The sequence below is a fragment of the Corythoichthys intestinalis genome, chromosome 9 (assembly GCF_030265065.1).
Source record: "Corythoichthys intestinalis isolate RoL2023-P3 chromosome 9, ASM3026506v1, whole genome shotgun sequence".
Lineage (NCBI taxonomy): Eukaryota > Metazoa > Chordata > Actinopteri > Syngnathiformes > Syngnathidae > Corythoichthys > Corythoichthys intestinalis.
This window is the reverse complement of record NC_080403.1, coordinates 11,259,589-11,285,965: the sequence shown is the minus strand read 5'-3', so window position 1 is coordinate 11,285,965 and position 26,377 is coordinate 11,259,589. Positions and strand designations below refer to the sequence as shown.

General features: G+C 38.1%; 2 protein-coding genes across 2 annotated transcripts; one reads left to right on the top strand and one right to left on the bottom strand.

Moving 5' to 3' along the window:
- Window positions 1-128: 128 nt before the first annotated feature.
- mrpl20 (mitochondrial ribosomal protein L20) lies at window positions 129-5,377 on the bottom strand. The gene is made up of 4 exons (XM_057846188.1): window positions 5,148-5,377; window positions 4,881-4,991; window positions 846-923; window positions 129-703 (listed from the first exon to the last, which is right to left on the bottom strand). The coding sequence occupies exons 1-4, from the start codon at window positions 5,232-5,234 to the stop codon at window positions 530-532; spliced, it is 450 nt and encodes a 149-aa protein (XP_057702171.1). The 5' UTR covers window positions 5,235-5,377; the 3' UTR covers window positions 129-529.
- Window positions 5,378-10,674: 5,297 nt separating this feature from the next.
- sdhb (succinate dehydrogenase complex, subunit B, iron sulfur (Ip)) lies at window positions 10,675-25,333 on the top strand. Its single transcript, XM_057847114.1, has 8 exons — window positions 10,675-10,796; window positions 13,284-13,417; window positions 17,746-17,831; window positions 17,939-18,075; window positions 21,977-22,093; window positions 22,174-22,275; window positions 24,704-24,826; window positions 24,902-25,333. Exons 1-8 carry the CDS (start codon window positions 10,725-10,727, stop codon window positions 24,980-24,982), a joined length of 852 nt encoding a protein of 283 aa, XP_057703097.1. The 5' UTR covers window positions 10,675-10,724; the 3' UTR covers window positions 24,983-25,333.
- The last annotated feature ends 1,044 nt before the right edge of the window (window positions 25,334-26,377 follow it).

The window sequence follows — 26,377 nt, the reverse complement described above, 5'->3', positions numbered from 1 at the left end:
ACCCGCGTTGCCATTCAACTCCTTAAAAGTATAAACTTTTTAATAAAGTGCATTATGTATCAAATTGTATGTAAATACTGTCGTACAAAGACGAGGCAAACACCAAAACACATTAAAAACACACAAGACAGCATGTACTGTAGATAAAAATGTTTAATAATAACTAAGCATTCCAAAAACAATCACACAATCAGAAATAAATATATACACAAAGGAAACAAATGATGACCAAACATTTCTGGTCAACACTACTGAAAGTAATTCTTGAATTTTTGTATTTGCAAAATTGCTTGTGGACACAATATTTTGAAAATTAATTGTTCTCCACATAATTATTTTGGTGTGGAGGCCGAATAGTTTAAAAAATTACTCTGTCCTGTCATTTTCCAGTCACACCCCTCCATTATTGAATGATTCAATTGCTTGTTTGTTCTGTAGAACAAATTTAGAAGAAGAAAAAAAAAAACTAAACTAAATAGTACGAACACTTTTAATCACCATTTCCACATACGGAAGCCAATAACATCCATCATTGTTGCACAACAACACGGGAGAAAATACCGGGAGGTTCTTTGCCATCACCCAGCGCTGCAACGAAGCCTTCTTGCTGCCGAGCCCTGGCCAGCTTTGCAAGGGAGAGGAATGACCGAGGTTCCGTTATGGCCAAGTCGCTGATAACCCGTCGGTTGAGCTGAACGCTACTCTATAAATACGTTAACAAAACATTACATTAGTGCACAATCTAATGAGAAGAGATGCATCATGTATTCTGGCTTTACAAGGATAATAATGTTTAAATTATGACAGTTTTACATCCCTATATTTTAATATTTTGAAAGAATAACCTTTGTTAGGTTGTTCATGAAAACAGGATATTTCATGCCGTGCTCTCGGGAGGCTGCAGCAATGCGTGTGATCCAAAGCTGGAGTTGAAAAAACAAAACAAGGATGATTAGATGGTACAAAAACACTTCAAGAAGGAATCTATCTGAAATCATGTACGTAAATAAAGAAACTCAAAGTTTGACATTTCCTCAAACTGTACCAGGGGTCGCGTTAACCGAATATTTTCTGTCGTTGACCGTTTTTTTAAAACGGTGACGGAAAAAACTGAAGTCCATCCATCATTTTGACAGGTTGCAATTCACACCCCAGACCACAGGGTGGCGAGTGAGCATATTAATTAGCTATTGTCTCTCTTGATGCATGACGTCGTTGGCCTTACTCGGAAAAATGTCAAGGCAACTGAGTGTTTGCCTGGCACGGCCAGACTGTTCTCCCTGTATTTTTCAAACACTGAGAGAAAAGTCTGGGACACAGCCTCTCGGGTAGGTACAAAATCAATCGACAAATCAGATTTGTTTATTTGCGTGACGTGTTCTTCACGAGCAACGTCACTCTTGCGCGCCGAAAGTCGTCTTTACAACAACACGGATGGCGGGAGAGCCGACAATATGTTCCAATCCACGGTAAATTCAGTTTTAAATGAGCTAAAACACATCGACACGAGACATTGACAACTGTCTGTCTCACGCTAGCCATGTTGAATAAACTCCGTTCTCCTCGTATGTTTACTTCCGCGCGCAAGTCCCTCGTCCTGCCCTCGACGCTTTGCTAACGGCATGTCTGCCCGTCGCTGATTGGTGCACTCCGCTGTCTGTTTGCCTCTTGTTAAGCTTGTTCGGACAGAATATTAATTAAAAATGAATGAAAACTAAATACTATTGAATATGTCTTTATTATCATTTTAAAAATGTAAGTGACGGGTAAGAATAGATTATGACCGGATTTTTATGACACTGTCAGTCAAAATGACAGACAACGAAAAAGTCTAGCGCAACCTCTGAACTGTACCCTCTAGTAGCTGATAAATCACCAAAAAAAAAAAAAAAAATCATCCCTATCATGACCTACATTAACTCTGTCATGCAAGAATTATTTTGTTCCCTTAAATGTTTATATTACAATCACAAAGGACAGGAATCTAAAACTTGCAGAATCAAAAATTGCAGTCCACAGAACAATAATTTGTGGCCCCTATTTGACGTCCAGTTGCAGTACAGAGGTACCTCTGCATACAAAGTTAATTTGTTCCAGGACCTAGTTTTTAAATCGAGATGGTTGTCTGTTGAGCACGATTTTCCCATAAGAATACAGTATAATTCCATTAACTCATTCCACAGCCCGAAAACCTACACTAATTCCTTATTAATACAGCTGGTACTATTACAAATAGCAATTACACAGAGCAAAACAAATAAATTGTGAATAAAAATTTGAATAATAATATAATATAGTAATAAAAATAATCATTCCTGGAATATTGTAAAGAATCGGGTTCTAATGTGGCGAATGTGTTTGCGTGGGCTACCTGAACGCATCGCCTGGCTGACTTCACAGAGAGAGATGGGACTTTTTAACTTTCACTTTGCTCAACTGCGGGGGGACCGTAGGCGTGTTGTGTTGCACAAGTTGATGGAATAAATGATTAGAAACCTGACGATTTCTTTGGCTATGTTACCACAATAATAATTGTCACCTTAACTTATAAACACTGGCAAACGGAGGTCGGAGGAGGACCGTCGAGGACCTTTGATTTCAAGGGTAAGTATCACCTTTTTGCTTTTTTTCCACTATCTGCACTAACATTATTGGAACCCATGTTAATTGCTTTCACAAGAAAATTGCCGTGTGTTCATCTTGCGGGAAAACAAAGAAACTGCGGCGTTGTCATAAATTGTTGTATTTCGAGCATATCGTCGGATATAGAAACAAATGGCGAATCAAAATTTACGTCTGGTGTCGAAAAGATCGTGTGTCGAAGTGATCGGATGGAGCGGTACCACTGTATTAGTGTTGCCCACACATATTTTGCCATGGGCAATATATTTATGTAATTTGATATAGAATGGATGAGTTGAAGGTTTCATTTTGGGGGAAAAAAACAATTACTTAAATAGTAATACATAAGAAAGAAAAAAAAAACTAGAAAAGAACTAAAAAGGACATGAGTACTAAAAATAAAAAATAATTTTAAATAAAGTAGTAAAATTAAAAAAAATAAATAAATGTCAGAAAAATGCAATAAAACAGAATAAATTGGGGAAAAATGAAAAAGTAGAAATACATAAATTCTAATAAGTGTGGCCTGTGTGTATTTTGCTCTTGGAATCGTATGGCCTGTGTGTATTTTGCTCTTGGAATCCTATCTAATTTTTTTTTTGGTTGTTTTATAAAACTCGGATAAAAAAAATTGTCCAATCTTTTGTTGCGCAGTACTTGTTATTGTTACACTATTATCACATAACATCATAATTTATCCAGACATATATTGTCTATTGTACAGTCCTCATTACGGTGTTAGGTGTGCTGGAGTCTAAAACCACTGACACTGGACAACAGTTGACAGGTGCAGTAGTAAATCCTGGACTGGCTGCCAGCCAATTGGCACAATTACTGACTCACATTCACAACTTAAGACAATTTCAACAATACTGTTGTTGCAATAATAATAATAATAATAATAATAATAAGTACTAGCAGCGTCTCACAGTTACAGAGCTGGCGTCACAAAAGATTTGCATTGGGTCTACAAAATTCCAATATTTTGCCTGCAAAATAAGCTCCTTGCAGTTTAATACGATTTCCCAGAATTCTTTGCCACGCCATCACGAGAAGGATGTGAAATACAGTGATCCCTTGCTACTTCGCGCTTTAAACTTCGCACCTTCAGTTCATCGCGGATTTTTTTTCTCCAATTTAAAAAAAAAATACATGAGCTGTCCTGAGCCGATTGCTAATCTCACTCTTGCTCCCTTTCACTGCTCTTTGGTCGTCAGCACATGCACTGCAGTTGCTTATTGACTTTAACGATGTTAACAAATGTTTGGGTTTGATCTTGCCAGAGCCACGGACTTCAATGGGCCGCATGCGTCAGTCATCGTTTGCTGTGGCAACTCATTGTGTGTAAGTGAGCAGTTTGAGTGGACTCACTCGATGAAGCATTTAATAGAAGCATTTAATAGAGCCAAGCATTTTTCTACTACAGTACTTTATTTTTTCAGTTTTTCACTTATCGCGGCGAGTTCTGGTCCCCATTAACCAGTGATCCCTCGTTTTTCGCGGTTAATGGGGACCAGAACCCGGCACGATAAGTGAAAAACCGCGAAGTAGCGCACCCCAAAAAATTAAAAAAACAACTTTTTTTGTGTGTGTTCAATATATTTATTGATTTTGCATTGGAAAGAGATACATATAAAACGTTTTTTCCACTTTTTTCCCCAAAGCATAGTTAAAAAAAGGTTTAAGCACTTCAAATGTGATAATTATGATAAGTTTTAAACATGTTACTGTCCCACCAAATTATTTTTAAACAAGAATAAAGTAGTAGTAGAAAAATGCTTGGCTTTATTAAATGCTTCACTGAGTGAGTCTACTCAAACCCACTCAGAGCTGCTCACTTACACACAATGAGTTGCCACAGCAGCTGTTTAACAAGTTAAATGATGATTTACGCATGCAGCGCTTCAGAAGTTCGTGACTCTGGCAAGATCAAACACATTCATCTGTCAATCAACTTTAATTTAAAAAAAAAAAAAAACTCCAGGGAGCGAGAGGGAGACTGTGCGATCGCTTGAAACAGCTCATCTGTATATATATTTTTTTTTTCACTGAAAAACATGGATGGACTGAGGGCGCGAAGTTTGAAGCACGAAACAGCGACACATGTCCTGGAACTTTTTTGACAAAATTGTTTGTTCCATCAATGACAGGATTGTTTTGGTCAAGGCAGAAATGCAGGTGATGTTCTAGTACTTCGTGTGTGGGTGGTGCAGTTGCACCCAAGGCTGGAAACAATGAAATCTGAAAATCTCACCCACCGATCTAAAATTGCGTTTCTTCAGCCTGCGTCCTTTGGTCGCGTAGACAAACGCCCTCCTGACAGCCCGTACGGCCAGACTGTAACAGCGATTCTTTCTGCCTCTGAAGTGCTTCGAACAAAAACGTCAAGAATCTAATGTGAGGATCTTCACATCTTTGAATCAGTGTGCGTCATATCTCAGAAGAACAACAAACAAGAGGATGGTCATAGGGACGTGTACTAGTATTACAAAAAAGGAAAGAATATATGAGAACGTTGCTCTTACCCGTGCATGCTTGAGAAGTTCTTGAACCTTCCAGTATCGGTCAGGTCCACGGCTTCTAATCCATCTGGACAAGGTCAGGAAGACCATTATTGGTTCTTCTCAGGAGTCTCGCCGAAAGAAGAGGCCACCAGGTTGGGACTGACCTTAAAAAGACTTTTCAATCCACACGTGAGCCACACTAGCTCTGTTACATGACCACACATCCGCACAGTCGCACACACACGACAGCATTGGGTTCGCTTGGTTTCTCTACCGTAACAGCCGGATTTCCTCAAAATGAAACCAGTCAAATACACATATAAAAATGAACAAGCAAATACAGGCTTTTAGAAAAAATAGTAAGCATATTTAACCGAGATGGGCAGAGTAGCCATAATTTTTACTCAAGCAAGAGTAGCGTTACTTCAAAATAATATTACTCAAGTAAAATTATAAGTAGTCATCCAAAAATTGTACTCAAGTACAAGTAAAAAAAATTATTTGGTGAAAATAATACTCGAATACCTAAAAAGGAAGCATCCAGCCTAGCCTAGTTTGAATAGCGAATAGTTCCTACTACGCATGTGCCAGTATGAGATTCTGACGAGATAATAACTTAGAGCAAAAATATCATATTGAACTGGATTTTTATTTTTCATATTATTTTTCACGGTGTCAAACGATTAAAATTTTTAATCGAGTTAATTACAGCTTAAAAATTAATTAGTCATAATTAATCGCAATTAATCTCAATTCAAACCATCTATAAAATATGCCATATTTTTCTGTAAATTATTGATGGAATGAAAAGATAAGACACAAGAAGGATATATCCATTCAACATACGGCACATAAGTACTGTATTTCTTTATTATTACAATAAATCAACAAGATGGCATTACCATTATTAACATTCTGTTAAAGCGATCCATGGATAGAAAGACTTGTAGTTCTTAAAAGATAACTGTTAGTACAAGTTATAGAAATTTTATATTAAAACCCCTCTTCATGTTTTCGTTTTAATAAAATTTGTAAAATTTTCAATCAAAAAATAAACTAGTAGCCCGCCATTGTTGATGTCAATAATTACTTACACAATGCTCATGGTTGCTGAAGCCTATAAAATCAGTCGCATCCAAGCGCCAGCAGAGGGAGCCAAAACTCCGAAAAACACAAGTACACGTTTCACTGTGCTGTCATTGTAATCTCTTTGAGCAGGGTATTTGTGCGTTAATTGCGTCAAATATTTTAACGTGATTAATTTAAAAAATTAATTAACGCCCATTAACGCGATAATTTTGACAGCCCTAATATATATATATGTATATATATATATATATATATATATATATATATATATATATATATATATATATATATATATATATATATATATATATATATATATATATATATATATATATATATATATATATATATATATATTCTTAAAAACATTAAAATAAATGCAGTCCTTTAGGTGAGGGTAAACCCACAGCCATTATCCTCAGAACAAAAATAATTATTTTCCAGGAAAAGCATGTCTGTATGACTCTTGTCATGTTTACATAATACACACACTCTCTTTCTTAACACAGATAGTTATTAAAGAAAAAAAAACATGTTTTACAACCGCTAGACACACTAAACAAGCTGGAGTTTACTCTTGTAGCCCTTCGGAAACATTCATGATAGTGGTTACCAGTGTTGTTAATCTTACTTTAAAAAAGTAGTTAATTATAGTTACAAATTACTTCTCCCAAAAAGTAATTGCGTTAGTAACTCAGTTACCTGAATGTAAGAGTAATTAGTTACTTGGCAAAGTAACTGGTGATAATTTTCATGTTCTGCTTTTTTTTTCCTCAAAAAAAAAAAAAAAAAACAGGTCACACTATGTGAAGTTTAAAAGATTTTTGGGACAATTGGCCCTAGCGCAATTCTTTACCTTAATTTACCCTTTACCCTGAATCAACTGTTACAAGTTGTTAAAATTGCTCCCATTATAGCATTAGTTCCCTTCTGTCTACTTTTGACATGTGGAAGTTTTAAAACTGTTTCATCATTTAAAAATAGATTCAAGTCAAGATTTTGCCGATTTAGGAGTATTTTAGATAAAAAGTAACTTAGGTTCGCTAGGAAGGTTCTCTACAACAGAGCCTTCCCAAGAAGTCTACTGCTTTAAGATGGCGGCTGTTTACTAACGCATCTAGTTCCTATACTGTACATGTTGCTAACGCCGCCGTGTCTGTCATTTTGCATCTAGTTCTATATATATGTGATATCTACCATGTCTACCATATCTACCATATCACGTGGGCATAGTTTGTAGGCTATTGGCTACAGGTATTATTGGAGCCACCTAGCATTGCGTTTGCTCGGAGTCACAACTTTTTTGCCTCCTCCCCACTCTTGCTCTGCTCTGTCGTCTCGGTGAGTCCGTCTCCCTCGGACTTTTCTCGTGTCATTCAACCGATATAGTAGCGCATAGTAACGCACGCCTTTCCATCCTCAGTAACGATAACGGCGTTGCCAAGATGAGAAAAGTAATTAATTAGATTACTCACTACTGAAAAAAATAACGGCGTTAGTATTCTAATGCCGTTATTAACAACACTGGTGGTTACTAACCTTTAATTTTGTATAAATGCAAAATTATATTGGAGTTATTGCCTCCTCTGCAGCCATCCTCCGCAAACATGTTTTACATGTCGGTTGGCCCTCTTCCTCTAAGCCGCGGCCGTCTTTAACCTTTCTGTAGCTAAAGTATTCCCATACCAGCGATTTCGTTTTCTTCAATGGGGGGAAAAACTTTGGGGTTTCACCTCCTCCTGCCAACGTGCAGCACAGCTGACTCACTGAGACTGAGCAACAACCAGTGGGGGAGGGTTGAGCCTTGCAACTGCAAGCGTGGGATTTCTCCCTTCATCTATGGTGCATAAAAAATAGCTAGTACCTTGGGGACAGTATGACAGAAAATATTTGCATTTTTGAAACTGTGACGTTTTCATACCACGGTATTTCTTAAAACCGGTTATCGGAACATGCCTAGTTCCATCACAGTTTCTAATATGAAATTAAAAACATCATATCTCCAGTTTTCCGTGCTCAATCGGTGCGAAATAAAATCTGGGAGCGAGTTTAAAATCCGTGCTTTCGCGCCATGTTGACTGCAGCACTCTACATCAAATACAGTACTTCATTTCTTACAGTGCTTTAAAGACGCCAAGTGATGTAACAGGCTGGCGTGATCATAGAACGGCAAGCTTCAATCTGATTGGTATAATAGAGTCATGTGATTATTGTTGTCAAACTGGTGAAACTGATAGAGCCACTGTAGCCATCGCTGGCAAAAAAAAGTAAACTAATACGTAGAATAAAAAGGAAAAAATGTAATGACTAGTGTAGCCCAAAGTAGTGGAATAAGAGTTGTGTTTCTTCTTCACAAATCTACTCAAGTAAAAGTAAAAAGTATGGCTTAGAAAAACTACTCCTGGTAGTACATCTTTTTCAAAATGTTATTCAAGTAAATGTAACGGAGTAAATGTAATGAGTTACTACTCACCTCTGGATTTGAACCACATTTGCTGCTTTATTCAATCACTAAAATAACAATAATGGTATTTTTAACATTCATTTCATCTCAATTATAACATCCATTATTTCCAAGAAGTAAAAGTTGATTATAATTGTTAGCAATTCAATTCTTTAACATTTTCATAGACGGTGATGTCTACAGTGGACATCTTTTCAAAAGTTATCATTTGCCTAACTCAGGGTTCTGCAACCCAAAATGTTGAAAGAGCCATATTGGAGCAAAAAAAAACTAAAACAAAAAACAAATACATATGTCTGAAGCCACAAAAAAATTGAAAGCCTTATATATGCCTTGTAAATAAGGCAACACAAGCTGTATGTATCTATATTAGCTATATTAGCCTACAATCGGAATGACTACATTGGCTACGAATACATAATGAGCCATCATGATTACCGTTATTTCCACACTATAAGGCTCACCTGAAAGCCTTCAATTTTCTCAAAAGCAGACAGTAAGCCTTGTAATCCGATGTGCCTTACATATTGATCAGTATTGGGTAATCATGGCACGACATTCCATTTAGCTCAGCTCCATCTTGTGGATGCATAACGCAAAGCCAACTTCTACTACTACTACTACTTCTACTGCGCCTTACAATTCAGTGCGTCCTATACATGAAAAGGGTTTTAAAATAGTTAATTCATTAAAGGTACGCCTTATACTCCAATGCGCCTTATAGTGCAGAAGATACGGTAAATGTTTATTTTCCATGCAGTGTATCTTATAGAGAATAATGTACCACATGATTACTCTGTTGTACAATGCCGCCTCAAGTTTGACTTCATTACAATATTATGGCATTAGAACAAGGGTGGGCAAACTATTCCACAAAGGGCCACAGTGGGTGCAAATTTTGGTTGTAACCTATCAAGAGGAAACCTTTTCATCAATCTGGTGTCATACAAGTGCAATCAATTGATTGCAATCGATGCATCTTGTTTCCCCGGATCTATTATTGGTCCAACTGCCTGTGCTTGATCAGTTGTAACAAAGACCAGGACCCACTGCGGCCCTTGAGGACCGGTTTGCCCACCCCTGCATTAGAAGAATGTTTTTGTCAAATATATATACGCTACCGCCCCATCTTTTTCCATTTTCAAACATTTTTGAAAAAGCTCCAGGGAGCCACTAGGGCTGCACTAAAGGGCCACTTGTGGCTCTAGAGCCGCGGGTTGCTGACCCCTGGCTTAACTCATTCACTGCCAGCCCAGGACATAGAGCATGTGTTGTTGTAGTTACTAAAAGGAGTAAAAAGATATTAAAAACACCTCTTTACGGCAATCCATTTCGACGGTTCGTCCCAATTAAAATGGATTGGACATGTATTGTCGTCAATGGCAGCCAAAGAGTAAAGGTATTAAGATCACAAGAGATTTATAAATAGGGTTGCCAGCTTTCAGAAATACAAATACAGGACGCTCCCCTCACGCCCAAAGCTGTACAGCTTGGAAAATATAAGGGACATCCCCAAAACTCCTAAAATGCATAGAAATGTATCCATTCATATATATTCCGTATTTGTTCAATACGGAATGCAAATTTTAAGTCCCAATTATGGATCGTTCCTTATTTCAAGGGACGGGTGGCAACCCTATTTATAAAACAAAACCAAAGGGAAAAAATGAAATTTCCTGAGTAAAATACACACTGGCCACACTTATTTAAATTTACATTCTGCCCTTGTTTATATATTTTTATCATTCGTGGCTTTTTTAAATCATGATTCATGCATGAAAGAGTTTTAATGCATAAATTTAATGCATAAATTGCTACAACTACTTTTTTTAATCAACCATATTCAAGGGGGAAACAGATCAATTGATTAAACGCACTGTTGATAATGGAAATAAAAGCTTGTTGGGTCAGATTGAACGAGTTGCACTTTTGTTAAATCCGGGCGATGCTCATACACAAAACAAGCGCCTCATAACACTACCGCGGTGGGTTGTGGGGCATCGAGGACGGAAGTGGAGGTCAGACTCAGAATCGAAAACAGCAACATGTCCGTAGCTGGCCTCACGTCCTTGAGCCGCTGTGGTGTTTTGGCGTTCCGCTCCTCTGCTGGGTTCGTGGTATGTTCATTATAACCAATAACTCATCATGATTTTTCTTTCTCCAGACTAGATTTTTTTTCCATGCGTTATATAATTGTTGATCCGAATAGGGCTCCTCCTGAAATACTGTCCGCCTGTTACATGCAAATGTTATACCGACAGTATGTTTCATAACAAGTAATAATGTATGTCTAATAAACATCTTAAGGAATAGTTTCATCGATTCAGCCTATACAACTCACATGAACAATTAGAACCAACAATGAAGTGATTTCCATCTACTGTGCAATGATTAATCACTATATGCAAATACTGTAATGTGTATTTGTTCTTCATTTATCCATGCCATAAATGTGTTGAGAGGAGATCCTCATTTCATACGAAAATTGTGATTTCAAAACTATACATTCAATGAAGTAGCTCAGTACGTTTGTACTTCTTCCTATTACTTTTAAAACCTTTTGAATGCACAAGTGGGTGGAGTGGGTTGACTTGTGTTTTTTACTTTCTCTTTCCCTTTTATTCAGTGTTTGTACAAGGGGGTGGAGTGGGTTGACTTGTGTTTTTTACTTTCTCTTTCCCTTTTATTCAGTGTTTGTTTGTATTTTTGTGGGAATTGTAAACTAACACACACACACACAAAAAAAAAAAACGACAACGCCACGATCGGATACTGTATAATACCTCAGCAAAAGGTCTTTTGGTGGCAAAACAGACATTAGATTCTTAGTAATTTTATAACTTGAAAATAGATAAATGCATCATGGATATTAAATATAAATATACAATATATATTAAATTTTTTATGTAATCGTGATTATTACACTATTTTTATCAAACTATAGTAGTGCTGCAACGATTAATCGATTAACTCGAGTATTCGATTAGGAAAAAAAAGATTCGAAATGAATTTTGCTGCTTCGAGTATTCGTTTAATTATTGTGGCGTTGTCATGGTTTATTTTGAAAGTGTTTGCAATCAGTTTTATTGATTTGAGTGGTTACACTGCCCTCTCGTCTGCCTCATTTCACATGGATGAATCCAGCTGCTCCATGTTACGACCAACATAAGCTAAGATTTTGTTTGCGCTAATGTTTTTTTAATGCATTCATAATTTAGTTTATGGGTATACATATTTACCGTTTTTTTGTGGGAGTATGTGTCTGAACCATTTGTTAAGAGCTTTGTAAAAAAAAAAAAAAAAAAAAAAAAAAGTTAACGTTTTATAGTATTTAAGCTAGCGAACTTTTGCTATGTACGTTAGCCAATTGTTCTTTTGTTGTACATAGATCCTTATTTGTTTATTTGTTTATTTATTTATTTTTATACCGTTTGAGGCTCAGGTATTTTAATTTTTCATGTTACCTATCCGATTACTCGATTATTCGACAAACTAGTTCATCGATTAATCAACTACTAAATTAATCGATAGCTGCAGCCCTAAACTATAGTAGTACAGGTTCAAGTTGCAGTACTTTTCTAGTAACAGTATACCATTCAGCCCTAATTTCCCTGATGCAGTATTTTTTGTTTGGTGGTGTGCAAAGATTTTATATTGTTAACTGTCTGGAGAAATTGTGACGGAAGCTTTGCTTTGAGATGTAAACCCCATGGGGTCAATTCCTGTTGTTGTCAGGTCACTTTCTTTTGATTTGGGGACATTTATGATTCACTTCCTGTTGCTATCTGGTAATTTCCTGCTGATATTTTGACGTACATGGCGCTCAAAGGCATAGACTTACAGATGCGTCAATGCAATCCAAGTGCATTGGCAACAATAGAATCGACATACATGGCCGTCAATGGCATGGACGTACATGGCCATGAATCGCAAGGATGTACATGGCCGTCAATGGTATGGTCGTAAATGGCATTGACGGCCATGGCTACCAACGGCATCGACTTAACTTGGGCGCCAGTTGAATGTCAGTTGGTTCTAATGCTAAGTTTTTGGTTAAAAATCACAACCACCCATGTTTTTCTGCCGTTGAAAATGAAGGTGAAACTTTGATCATTACAAAATTAATGGAAGCACGTACATGGCCATCAATGGCATCCCTTTAGAAAATAATGGGAACGTTTTTGGCATATTTTTGGGGAACCATACATTTTTGGCAAATTCTGCATACAATTTTTTACGCCCCTTACCCACCTGAAATTTTTAATGTATGTAAATATGATTTTTTTTTTAATTCTAGGACTAGATACGATTTGGCGTGAACGGTAATATTTGAGGGGTTATTCGAAAGCTTCCCTTCGTCGGACGAGAAATCAAGTCATTTTGATATTTCAACGGTGCCGCTCAGTCAGTCGGTTTGGCTGGGCGCCGCGCTGAAGAAATGCCACTAAAAGAAAAAAAATAAGGAAGTTCATAGATGGTAACTTTTGCAATACATGCAAAGCTACCATCAAATATGTGCCTTGCTTTAATCAAAGTTAGAAAACACTTGTTTATGATGTAATCCACCTGTTACTTGATATAAATACTGCCTTATGTTGTGTCAGGCAGTGCGTTCTGCGCAGACAGCAGCTGCTCCAGCAGTACAGCCTCGGATTAAGAAGTTCCAGGTGTACAGATGGGACCCAGACACCCCGGGGGACAAGCCTCGCATGCAGATCTTCGAAATCGACCTGAACACGTACGTAGGTGACCCAGATCCAAGCCTCTGACAGCTGCACAGTATTAAGTGTTGTCCTAAATACAGCGGAACGTCCCAATTTTGGAAATCACCCAACATGCCAGTACATCTTAACTTTGTGAGTGAGTTTCCAAAGGATAAACTCCACAAGTTATTTTTTGTCTGACACCCCCACAAAGATGATAATGTAAAATATAGGAATGTTAACTCATTCACTCCCAGCCATTTTCACAGGAGCAAGGCCCTCCACTCCCGGCCGTTTTACTGGATTTTGACTGATTTTGCAAGGCCCATAGAAAATTCTGTTCTATTGCCATATAAACATGGAACTCACCAAAAGAAAGATTAGACTCTCTTCTTTCAGCAGAAAAAAAGTTGTTTCATATCTTTTTCCATTCTTTAGAAATCAACATTAGAAAATAGCTTAGTTTGAGCAATTTTCCAATTTATGATGGAAAAAAAGAGAAATTGAGCTTTTTGTAAAAGCATACATTTCAAACAAAATTTTGACTTTAACACAGCTATTTTTCGCTTATGTGACATCCCAAACATCTGAATTATGTTTTTGTTTTACAAAATAACATAGCAAGAGTAACAATTTATTTACACATAACTAAACTATTGAACTGTTGAACTATTTGCGCACATAACAACGGTGAAGGCTCTCGGCTGCTCCCGGTTGAATGAGGTGGCTCCCAGTAATCTGATGAGTCCGGATCAAGATTGGTCTCACTTTTTTCATCATCTTCATCATCCTTATCGTTGGTTTCAACCTCGGGCTCAGGAGTAACGCATCATGGGCTCCGCGGAACGCGTGTGGAACCTGACGCTGTTTTGGCCATCGCTGTCTTCTCATCAAGATAGATTTTTTTGAATTCTTCTTCGACAATGGTCTGTTTTCTTTTCAAACACTCCTCCAGTGTCGTTTGCCTTTTTTTTCCCAATCGTTCTCCACATTTTTCTCAAATTCTCACTTGTCTTTACAAGATCCCTCCATCTTCTGTTTCCTGACTATTTTTCTTCACTTCCTTTCTTGGCCCAAGATGAGTTCTTACAAAATGCGCTACTGCCCCCCAGTGGCCAGTTTTATTGCTTTAAAATGAGTTTTGAGCATTGTGCGTTGCAGTTTATGTGCAACAGAACCTAGAGATTCCTCTTGTCAAAAAAGACGTATAAATACGTTTTTGGGACACTAAAAAAAGTAAAAATAAAACATATTTATATGTTTCTGGGAGCAAATGAGTTTTTAAAAAAAAGTAGATTCTAAGATATATCGCGATATTATGTCACGCAATTCTTGTATTGATTCAAAAGCTGTCTGTATCAATTAGGGATGTCCCGATCCAATATTTTTGCGTCCGAGTCGGAGTCACCTGATTTTGAGAATCTGCCAATACCGAGTCCCGATCCGATACCTAAAAGTGTTGTTCAAAAAAGATTTAAAAAGTTAAACATGTTACTGTCCCACCGTGCCGCCTTCACAATACGAATTATTTTTAAACAAGAATAACGTAGAAAAAAAATGCTTGTCTTTATTAAATGCTTCATTGAGTGAGTCCACTCAAATCAACAAACGCTTTGACGCTCACGCTGCTGAGAACAGCCTCTCACTTACACAATGAGTTGCTACAGCACACTACCGTGTTTAACAAACGATGATTGACAGATGTGCACCTTTAATGGTAGCGCTACCAAGCTGCTCTGGCAAGATCAAAGCAACACCTATGTCAATCATCGTTAACTTTAAATAACTCCATGGCACTGCTGACCAAGAAAAGCAGCTGGAGGGAGAGTGAGAGGCTGTACCAGCATGAAGCAGAAAAAACATAAATATAGTTTTTAGATTAAAAACTCAAACCTTTTCACCCGATTCCGATCCTCTGAAAAATAGTGGCCATAATTACGATTACGTGATCGGACCAGGACATCCATAGTATCGATGCTTACACGTGTTTTTGTGGTGGAAAATAAGCAATACAGTAGTTGCACTTCTACTCCCATCCAGTAGTTGGTAGCGCGCAGCAGCATTGCCATGCAGTCTGCTGAAGTAACAACAACGTTAGACTAATCTGAGTAGAGATTTGTGTCAAGTGGTTGCTCGGATTAGTCCTTTTATAAGTCTGAAATTTGAGCTCATTTTGACTTTGACTGCAAAAACTGAGGCATGGAGTATTTAGAATCCTGCATTTAAAATGGTTTAGACTAAAGCAGGTTTGCACTAAAAAAGAGAAACTGTTACAATGAAAGCCATATGTTGTTCAAACATAAAACAAAAACATTTTTACTTGAATGCTGGACGAGGTTTCAGGAATAAATTGATATGAATGTACGTATGTCCAATCAGGGCCGGCGCCAGCTATTTTGGTGCCCTAGGCATAAATGCTTTGTGGTGCCCTCCTCCCCCCATCCCCCCATCCACCAATACAAGACAAAACATTCAGGGATTATACGGTGAAATATTGTTTTGAACCATGGTACAAACATTTTCTAAATTAATTATAGTATTATGCAGGCCCATATTTAAAACACAGATACATGAAAACTTTAATATTATACCTTTATAGACATGGACTGATAGGGCACTATATAAACATTCTGGACATAATGTGGAAACAATGAATATGAAAGGGGAAATCTACATAGCTTTAAGATTGTTTTTTTTTTCCTAATTAGTTTCACCAGTAGATGTCGCTCTTGGCCTCTGAACCTCTCGAAAATGACTACGGCTTCTTACTAATGGAAAAATTTCGGTATCAACATAGTCGTTGCATAAAACCACTAACGGTATGTCTCGTAACATTCCATTTAATTTTCATTGTGCAATAAATTTGCAAGTCACATCATTTCCACCACAGCGTTTTGGAGTGGGTTTTTTTTTGGTTGTGCACACTAATAAACTGATCATAACCCGATTTCTGGAGTTACCAGATTATTCAAGTGGTCATGTAAAGAGCATGAGCCGCTATCCTTTATCTGATAAACACCGCTATTTTACATCTCTGAGCATGTGTACGGATGGAAAAACGGATGTCGCTAGAGAGGCCTTAGGGGTGCCAAACTGATTCGCTTTCAGCCTATGAGCCTACTCTGCAGTTAGCGAGCTTGTGTAACGCAATCGCCACACTCGCATTTGAAGAGGTTCAGTGGGACAACTTCAAGCAAGCATGGGTTTTTGGTAAACATGGAGGAAGGCCTATGCTGAGACCAAGAGTTTTACGTCATGTACTTGGAAAGAAATCGAACTATTGACTTAACATGTAAACCAGGTTTTTCCTGATGATCACATCACTGAAGTGCACGTAAATGGGTCAAATCTCATTATTGTCATTACCTGGTTATTCCCAGTTATCAGATTATTGTAGTCATGTAAACGTAGCTGATAATAAATAAACAATTGTTTATTAAAAAAAAACAAAACAAAAAAAAACATCCTTACCTGCAAGTGATGCGCGGGCATCATCTCGCTGCTTTTTCCTCTTCCTTTTTTCCGACCCTGACTCTTGTTGTCTTTTCAATGACATTTCCTTTCAAGAATAAACTTCTGCCAAATTTGCGACTGAAGCATAATGGAGCAAACCACTAGGGAAATGGGGTGGGGGCACCAAAGGTAGACTGACGAGAGGGCCGCACAGGAGATTCTTTTTTTGTGTAAATAATGAGCCTATGTTACTTATATTTGTATTACTTGCATTTATCAGGCTTTACAAAGTTTTATTTTAAATACTATATATTGTTGTTATTATTACAATTACTATTTTTTAGGATTTTTTACAAACTTGATTTTTTTTTTTTTTTTGTGCCCCTTCAGGCAGAGTTGGTGCCCTACCCGCAGTGCGTGTTATGCGTATGTGGAGCGCCGTGTCTGTGTCCAATTTTCCGTTTTGATTAGTTTTTTCAATAGTGATACACAAATATTGCAATAATATTCTCCTAGTGTCGGGATTAATCGAGATTGAATTGAATCATGACCTGTGAATCATCGCCAGATATGAGGCAATACACACCCCTAGTAGAATGTTTCTCTCCTGTTTTATTAATCGATGGCTAAGTTTCTAATTGTTATAAAATATTATTGAAATACAATGGAAATTCTGCTGTGGTTTACCTATTTTTACACTTTTATGACAGTTGGGAATGAAGCTAAATTGCAATGTATGTATATGTATGTACAATACTTATTCAACAGTGACTGGAGTATGACACAGTATAGTATTTACTAAAGTATATAGCATAGTATATTTCTATTATTTTCCATTGATTAATTCTTTAAAATAATGAACAGAAGCACTTTAAAAAGGCATATTTGTCTTTTTTAATCCTTCCTGCAGATGTGGCCCAATGGTACTTGATGCTCTAATCAAGATAAAAAATGAAATGGACCCCACATTGACCTTCCGCCGCTCCTGCAGAGAAGGTGTGTATTCTCAAGCTTCAAATTTGACATCATTACATAAGAAGGATGTCCCTGATATTTTTGACGACATGAATAAAAGCTTGATGGGTGTCACTCACTAACTGCAGGTATCTGTGGATCATGCGCAATGAACATTAATGGTGGAAACACACTGGCCTGCCTCAACAAGATTGACATCAACCTCAGCAAGCCAACCAAGATTTACCCTCTTCCACATATGTATGTCGTCAAGGACCTGGTGCCTGTGAGTACACCATTTTAATCTTGAGATACAAGGTTGTGTTTTGTGCTACGACTTTCAAATTAAAATTTTTAGATATGAGTGCTCCATACTGGCAGAGAATTGAACTTGCTTCACAACTAGCAGCAGATAGAAATCACGCTTTAGTCTGTTTGTTGACACTCCTTGTTAAGTTATAATAAATATCAGAAAGAAATATCAGACATGCCAATGCCAGCTCCGTGAGATGAATGAAAATAAAACTTAAGTATGAAAGTGAATGAAAATAAAAACTTAATTATTTTCTATTTTATTACCGTAATATCAATCAGAATGCTGTGCTTTGACGAGTGGAGGCACACGTATATATGTATGTACAGTGGAGCAAATAAGTATTTAGTCAACCACCAGTTGTGCAAGTTCTCCTACTTAAAACAGTTAGAGAGGCCTTTAATTGTCAACATGGGTAAACCTCAACCATGAGAGACAGAATGTGGACCAAAAAAAAAAAAAACCCAGAAAATCACATTGCTTGATTTTTAAAGAATTTATCTACAATTTAGAGTGGAAAATAAGTATTTGGTCACCTACAACCAAGCAAGATTTTTGGCTGTCAAAGAGGTCTAACTTCTTCTAACGAGGCTCCACTCGTTACCTGTATTGATGGCACCTGTTTAAACTCATTATTGGTATAAAATACACCTGTCCGCAACTTCAGTCAGTCACACTCCAAACTCCACTATGGCCAAGACCAAAGAGCTGTCGAATGACGCCAGAGACAAAATTGTAGACCTGCACCAGGCTGGGAAGACTGAATCTGCAATAGGTAAAACGCTTGGTGTAAAGAAATCAACTTTGGGAGCAATTATTTAAAAAATGGAAGACATACAAGACCACTGATAATCTCCCTTGATCTGGCGCTCCATGCAAGATCTCACCCCGTGGCGTCAAAATGTTAACAAGAACGGTGAGCAAAAATCCCAGAACCACACGGGGGACCTAGTGAATGACCCACATAGAGCTGTGACCACAGTAACAAAGGCTACTATCAGTAACACAATGCGCCGCCAGGGACTCAAATCCTGCACTGCCAGACGTTTCCCCCTGCTGAAGCCAATACACGTCCAGGCCCGTCTGCGGTTCGCTAGAGAGCATTTGTATGATCCACAAGAGGACTGGGAGAATGTGTTATGGTCAGATGAAACCAAAATAGAACTTTTTGGTAGAAACACAGGTTCTCGTGTTTGGAGGAGAAAGAATACTGAATTGCATCCGAAGAACACCATACCCACTGTGAAGCATGGGGGTGGAAACATCATGCTTTGGGGCTGTTTTTCTGCAAAGGGACCAGGACGAGTGATCTGTGTAAAGGAAAGAATGAATGGGGCCATGTATCGAGAGATTTTGAGTGAAAATCTCCTTCCATCAGCAAGGGCATTGAAGATGAGATGTGGCTGGGTCACACAGCCAGGGCAACAAAGGAGTGGCTTTGTAAGAAGCATTTCAAGGTCCTGGAGTGGCCTAGCCAGTCTCCAGATCTCAACCCCATAGAAAATCTTTGGAAGGAGTTGAAAGTCCATGTTGCCCAACGACAGCCCCAAAACATCACTGCTCTAGAGGAGATCCACATGGAGGAATGGGCCAAAATACCAGCAACAGTGTGTGAAAAGCTTGTGAAGAGTTACAGAAAACGTTTGGCCTCCGTTATTGCCAACAAAGGGTACATAACAAAGTATTGAGATGAAGTTTTGTACAACTTTTTATACATTTCCCAAAAATGCAGCCAGAAGTGTCTTGGAGCGGCAGCACTCACCCCTCCCTCTCCGGTTGTTCCTATGTGTGTCAGTGACGCTATTCTGCTATACAGCCAGTGAACCAAAAAAGAAACACAAGGCGTACTTTTCTTTAATTTATGGACGTCTCAAATCATGGTAACTGAAACAAACAAAATGAATACATTTAAAACGTTGTACAATAGTGTTGTTACACGTGTGAGTAGCTTCATTAGCACAAACACAGCAGAATGTGAGGAAGTCATATCCATGAACACCATGAAAAAGTTTGCCAAAAAAAAAAAACCCACACATTTTCCTTTCAAATTCAAAATACAAACTAACCAAAAACTTACAAACACGAATGTTACCCTAGTCTTGGCTGCGAGAGCAACTACGTCTAGTTTATAAATCTCAGGGCCACTGAGAAACATGCTTGAATGGAGGAAAAGGGATAACCTCAAAGATCGCTAATTGCGACAGATGATCTTGCTCTAAGCACAAATGCACATTCGCTGGACAAGGAGAGGTCTCACTCCCAATGTTTTTTTTTAGATGAAACCTTTACAGAACAATATTTACATTTTACCTAACTTATACATTTTTAACTTAATAATCAATTCTTTATGTCTTCTTAACACAAAGGCATGACATGTAGACTAGAGTTGACACAGTGGCTGAAAATGGCAAAACTTCACTTGAGCTTTTTTGAGAATGAGAATGCTTTATTTTGGACATGAGAAAATAAAAGTAATAAACAAACAAACAAACAAACAAAAAAATAGACACACCAATTATAATACTTGAGATAACAGCAACAATATTTAAGACAATAATAATAATAAATATTAGAATTTATTCATTGTGTCCAAAAAGGAGTAGGATGAAGCATTTGCTTATTAAAACCTACCCCCCTTTTCTATTCCTCAATAATATCAGTCTGCCTTATTTAATTAGGCCTCATATCAACAAAGAATTAATGCAACCATATACATAAGATGCAAGACAAAATAAACATAAAATGAAATAAAAAGTACCAGCCAATAACAGATATGTGAAAACCCCCTATATTAAAACCCTTCCTCTTCCCTATACCCTGTGAAAAGCTTTTTGGCCCTCAAAAAGAAAAAAAGTCGTATAGTAGATATATTTTAATTTTATTTAGAAGTGTTTTTTACTTTTTTATCGCAATTATTTTTGTTCTTGCTGTAATCTTGAGCAAACTGAGCTGTGGGTAGTCTATAAGTTCTATTGATTTTGATTTTATTTAAAATATTTGTTATTTTTATTTTTATTTATTTTAACATTAAATTCATGTTCCAATTTGCAAATATGTTCTCAAAAATAAAAATAAAAAATCCCGGAAAAAGTTTTTTTTTTTTTTTTTTTTTTTTTAACCCTTATATCTCAAAATAACACATTTTGGAGCTATGATTGCAATACCGTGATACCGTGGTGTTTTTCCTCAAGGTTATCTTACCGTCAAAATCTCATCCCGGCGCACACACACACACATATATATAAATATATATATATATATATATATATATATATATATATATATATATATATTTTTTTTTTATTATTATTAAATTTATTAGGATCATGGAAGCTTCCACTTGGGGAAAATATATACATACAGTATATCCTGTATATTCATTCATTCATTCATTCATTCATTTTCCATGCCGCTTTTCCTCACGAGGGTCGCGGAGGTGCTGGAGCCTATCCCAGCTAACTACGGGCAGTAGGCAGGGGACACCCTGAACTGGTTGCCAGCCAATCGCAGGGCACAAGGAGACATACAACCATTCACGCACACACTCATACCTACGGACAATTTAGAGTGTATCCTGTATATACATAATATAATAAAAATATACAGTACTGTGCAAAAGTTTTAGGCAGGACACTGCCTAAAACTTTTGCACAGTACTGGATATATATATATATATATATAGAGAGAGAGAGAGAGAGAGAGAGAGAGAGAGAGAGAGAGAGAGAGAGAGCTTGTGTATGTATGTGTATATGTATACATAAATAGACTAAGATAGCAATGTAAAAAAAAACCATTTATTCTTCATCCTTTTGTGAAAAATAATATCCCTGGAGCCTAATGCGAAATGTTTTAGTGGCTGCGCTTTTCCCCACAGGACATGAGTAACTTCTACGCTCAGTACAAGTCCATTGAGCCCTACCTGAAGAAGAAGGATGAGTCCCAGGAAGGGAAAGAGCAGTACATGCAGTCTGTGGAGGACAGACAGAAACTGGCATGTCCCTTTTCGCTCCCCTGCTTTCTCAGTCCCCAACACGCAGCAGACTAATTTCACTTCCATTTTTTCTCGCGTAGGATGGGCTGTATGAGTGCATCCTATGTGCATGCTGTAGCACCAGCTGCCCAAGCTACTGGTGGAACGGAGACAAATACCTCGGGCCTGCCGTGCTCATGCAGGTGTGTCCTACGGTACCTTGAACAAACACTGTTCTGTATAGTTTACACAGTACAATGGATGGAAATCACTCATATAAGGCATTTCACGGCTCCAGATGACCATTTTTTACTAGGAGCACATTTGCCCCTAACTTAAAATTTTAGGGGCGCAAGCAGAAGATTCAGTGGTGCATACTGTAAATCGACATGCAAAGTTTTCCTGTAATTTTCACCCTTTAACCGATAAATACTTTTATATTAAATGCATAAAACTACAAACTTATGAATCTATATTTTATTCTCTATCAGTTTTGACATCAACCAGTATACTGCTTAGAAATTAGGTTAACATGGGGATTTTGTTGTACAGTGGTACCTTGACATACGATCGCTTCGACACAGGATCTGTTCGACATCCAACGTAAAATTTGACTAGCCATTTGTTTCCACATCCGACGACTTGCTCGAAATACGTCGATTTATGACAGCGCCGCGGTTTCTTTGCTTTTCCATAAGACGGGCGCACGGCGGATTTTCTTGTGAGAGAAATCAACATGGGTTCCAAAATGTTAGTGCAGATGGTGAAAAAAGGAAAATGATGAGGCTTACCATTTAAATGAAGATGGAAACGATAGAAAAATATGAGCGTGGGCTGTGCATCCGTGAACTGGCTCCACAATATAGCCGTAGAATGTCTACGATCTCAACCGACCTCCGTTAGCCAGTCTTTATAAGTAAAGGTCACAGTTATTATTGTGGTAACATCGCCAAAAAATCTTCGTCAGGTTTTTAATAATTTATTTCAGAACTTGTGCTACACAGCATGCCTAATGTCCGTCGCAGCTGAGTAAACTGAAAGTAAAAAGTCCCTCTCTCACTCTGTCAAGTCAGCCACAAGTTCAGGTACACCACGCAAAACACATCCGCCACATTAGAACCCGATTCGTTACAATATTACAGGTATCATCATTATTATTATTATTGCTATAATTATATTATCATTCCGATTTTTATTTATAATTTTTTTGTTTTGTTCTGTGTTTGTTCTGTGCTATTTGCAACAGTACCAGCAGCATTTATTAAGGATTTAGTATAGGTTTTCAGGCTGTGGAACGGATTAGTGGAGTTATAATGTCTTCCGATGGGAAAATCCTGCTCAACATACAACAATTTCTACTTACAAACAAGGTCCTGGAACTAATTAACTTTGTATGTAGAGGTACCACTGTATTTCTGTCTCTCTAACACCTGGCACTACAACCAATCTGCAACGGATTTATTGGTGGACAAATCACCTGCAAGGACAAGGGGCAACCCGGAAATTGACATCCACACGCCTTTCAACATGGAAGAGCGTTATCATTTAAGCAGTGTGCAACCAGCACATACTTTGTGATACCTCTCGGCACGATTTCCGGGACATAAATAAAAATAGTATGGTAAGTTGTTGGCGCTCAGAAAAGATTGGAAATTTTAAATGCACCACAAATTCATAGCTAATCAGAGACGTGCGATGATGCAAAGGCAGATAGCGGTGCTTGTCACGAGCCCCTGAGTCGGCCTTATACCTCTCGTCGGCCTCCTTTGAAAGTAGTCACTTATTGTCCTTTTCGCCATTGTTCACAAGTGCTGTCAGGTTTTCCCGCTACCCAAGTTATAACCCGCTACAAACATCGCCCAGCTCCACCTTCTTTTTCTCCTGTTGTATTTTCCCTCGCAAACCAGCTTGTTACATTTCTGCCATCTAGTGGCTTTAACTGTGAAGGAATTTGTCAGCCAAAAAAAAAAAAATGCATCGTTACTTGTCGTGCATGTGCAAGTAGATTAAAAAAAAAACTCATACTGTCTCTAAATTCACTCTCAAAATGCGACCATTTGATCGCAGTCTGGAGCTCTGTATTTTAATAATAGATTTAGAATTTTACAAAATGTCGAAAGAAGGGGTGTCAAACTCATCTTTGTCGGAGTCCACATCGTTATTATGGTTTGCTTAGGCTGTCCAGGTCCATTATGTCTACCAAACCATATAATTGGATTGTGGAGTCATATTTTTACATAATAATTGAGTACAACCCAGCTGATATTTCTTAAAATCTGTATTTTACTTTCAGAGGCAACATTTTGAACAGCAAACTACACTGCAAAATCATCCCAAATGTGGGCCATTGAATTACTTAAAAATATGTTTTACAAGTTTATAAGGATCAAGATGACAAGATCTCAAGATATTGTAATCGGTCAAAAACATGCTCGTTCGACGCCTCATTTCATGGTACGAGCCGAGCAAGTACTGTATAAAACTCAGTTTTGTTGAGATTGCAATTTTTTAGTATGAATTAAGATGTTGAATAAATCTTAATTTCTAACGAGGGTGTACTTAAATATGATGTGCGCTGTATTGTAAGAACCTCATGCATATAACAATGAGTTTACTCCTGTGGTTTCACAGGCGTACCGTTGGATGATCGACTCGAGAGATGACTTTACGGAGGAGCGTCTGTCCAAGCTGCAGGATCCGTTTTCTCTGTACCGCTGCCACACCATCATGAATTGCACCAAAACATGCCCCAAGGTAACGCCGGCGACCTTAGACGATCCTCTACCAATGGCGGCCAGATGCTTACCCTGCTACCTGTCGTCCTTACAGGGCCTGAACCCGGGGAAAGCCATAGCAGAGATCAAGAAGATGATGGCCACATATAAGGAGAAGAAAGCAGCAGCTGTTTGAACACTCTGGTGACCTCTGTATCATACTTCCTTAAATAGAATTGATTTTAAAACATGCATTTTGATGACTGATGGCCTTGTACACTTCTCATAAATACATTTAACTGTGTACAGTATATGTATTAAGCACACATGTACAAAATGAAAGGCTCTTAGATATACCATAAGAGTTGTTGCTCACATTGAACTCCAGAGTCCAAGTCCATTTGGGAGACACAATATTGCTTTTTTTCCTGCCATAATGTTTATTTGCAGCTGGTCTCGGCAGAGAGTGTAAATGTTCTTTCAGATCTGATAGCACTCCCCTTTCCTGAGAATAAATAATTGAAATTGCATACAGGTGTTGTGTTGTCTTTAATCCAGTGGTAGAAGTGAGTTTTGAAAGGCATCCCCTGCCAGTTCCATTTATGCCAACTGGGAAAAAGGCCAGGCGGATGGAAGACTTTGACAAAATGTTTTCAAATGGTATTAAAAGGCTTTCCGAAGCATTATGTCAAATATCCTCTAGCAGGCGCTGTTCTTAGTTGGAGTAAGAACTGTGTGGCTATTTCTGTTGACAAACAAGCAGTTCCTGAAACCTTTTGTCCAATGATTCCTAACTGTTGCATCACGACATAATCAGTTGTGCTGAGTGAAATTAATTAAAAGAATATACACCCACCGGCCACTTTATTAGGTACACCATGCTAGTAACGGGTTGGACCCCCTTTTGCCTTCAGAACTGCCTCAATTCTTCGTGGCATAGAGTCAACAAGGTGCTGGAAGCATTCCTCAGAGAGTTTGGTCCATATTGACATGATGGCATCACACAGTTGGTGCAGATTTGTCGGCTGCACATCCATGATGTGAATCTCCCATTCCACCACATCCCAAAGATGCTCTATTGAATTGAGATCTGGTGACTGTGGAGGCCATTTGAGTACAGTGAACTCATTGTCATGTTGGAGAAACCAGTCTGAGATGATTCCAGCTTTATGACATGGCGCATTATCCTGCTGAAAGTAGCCATCAGAAGTTGGGTACATTGTGGTCATAAAGGGATGGACATGGTCAGCAACAATACTCAGGTAGGCTGTGGCGTTCCAGCGATGCTCAATTGGTACCAAGGGGCCCAAAGAGTGCCAAGAAAATATTCCCCACACCATTACACCACCACCACCAACCGTTGATACAAGGCAGGATGGATCCATGCTTTCATGTTGTTGACGCCGAATTCTGACCCTACCATCCGAATGTCGCAGCAGAAATCGAGACTCATCAGACCAGGCAACGTTTTTCCAATCTTCTATTGTCCAATTTCGATGAGCTTGTGCAAATTGTAGCCTCAGTTTCCTGTTCTTAGCTGAAAGGAGTGGCACCCGGCGTGGTCTTCTGCTGCTGTAGCCCATCTGCCTCA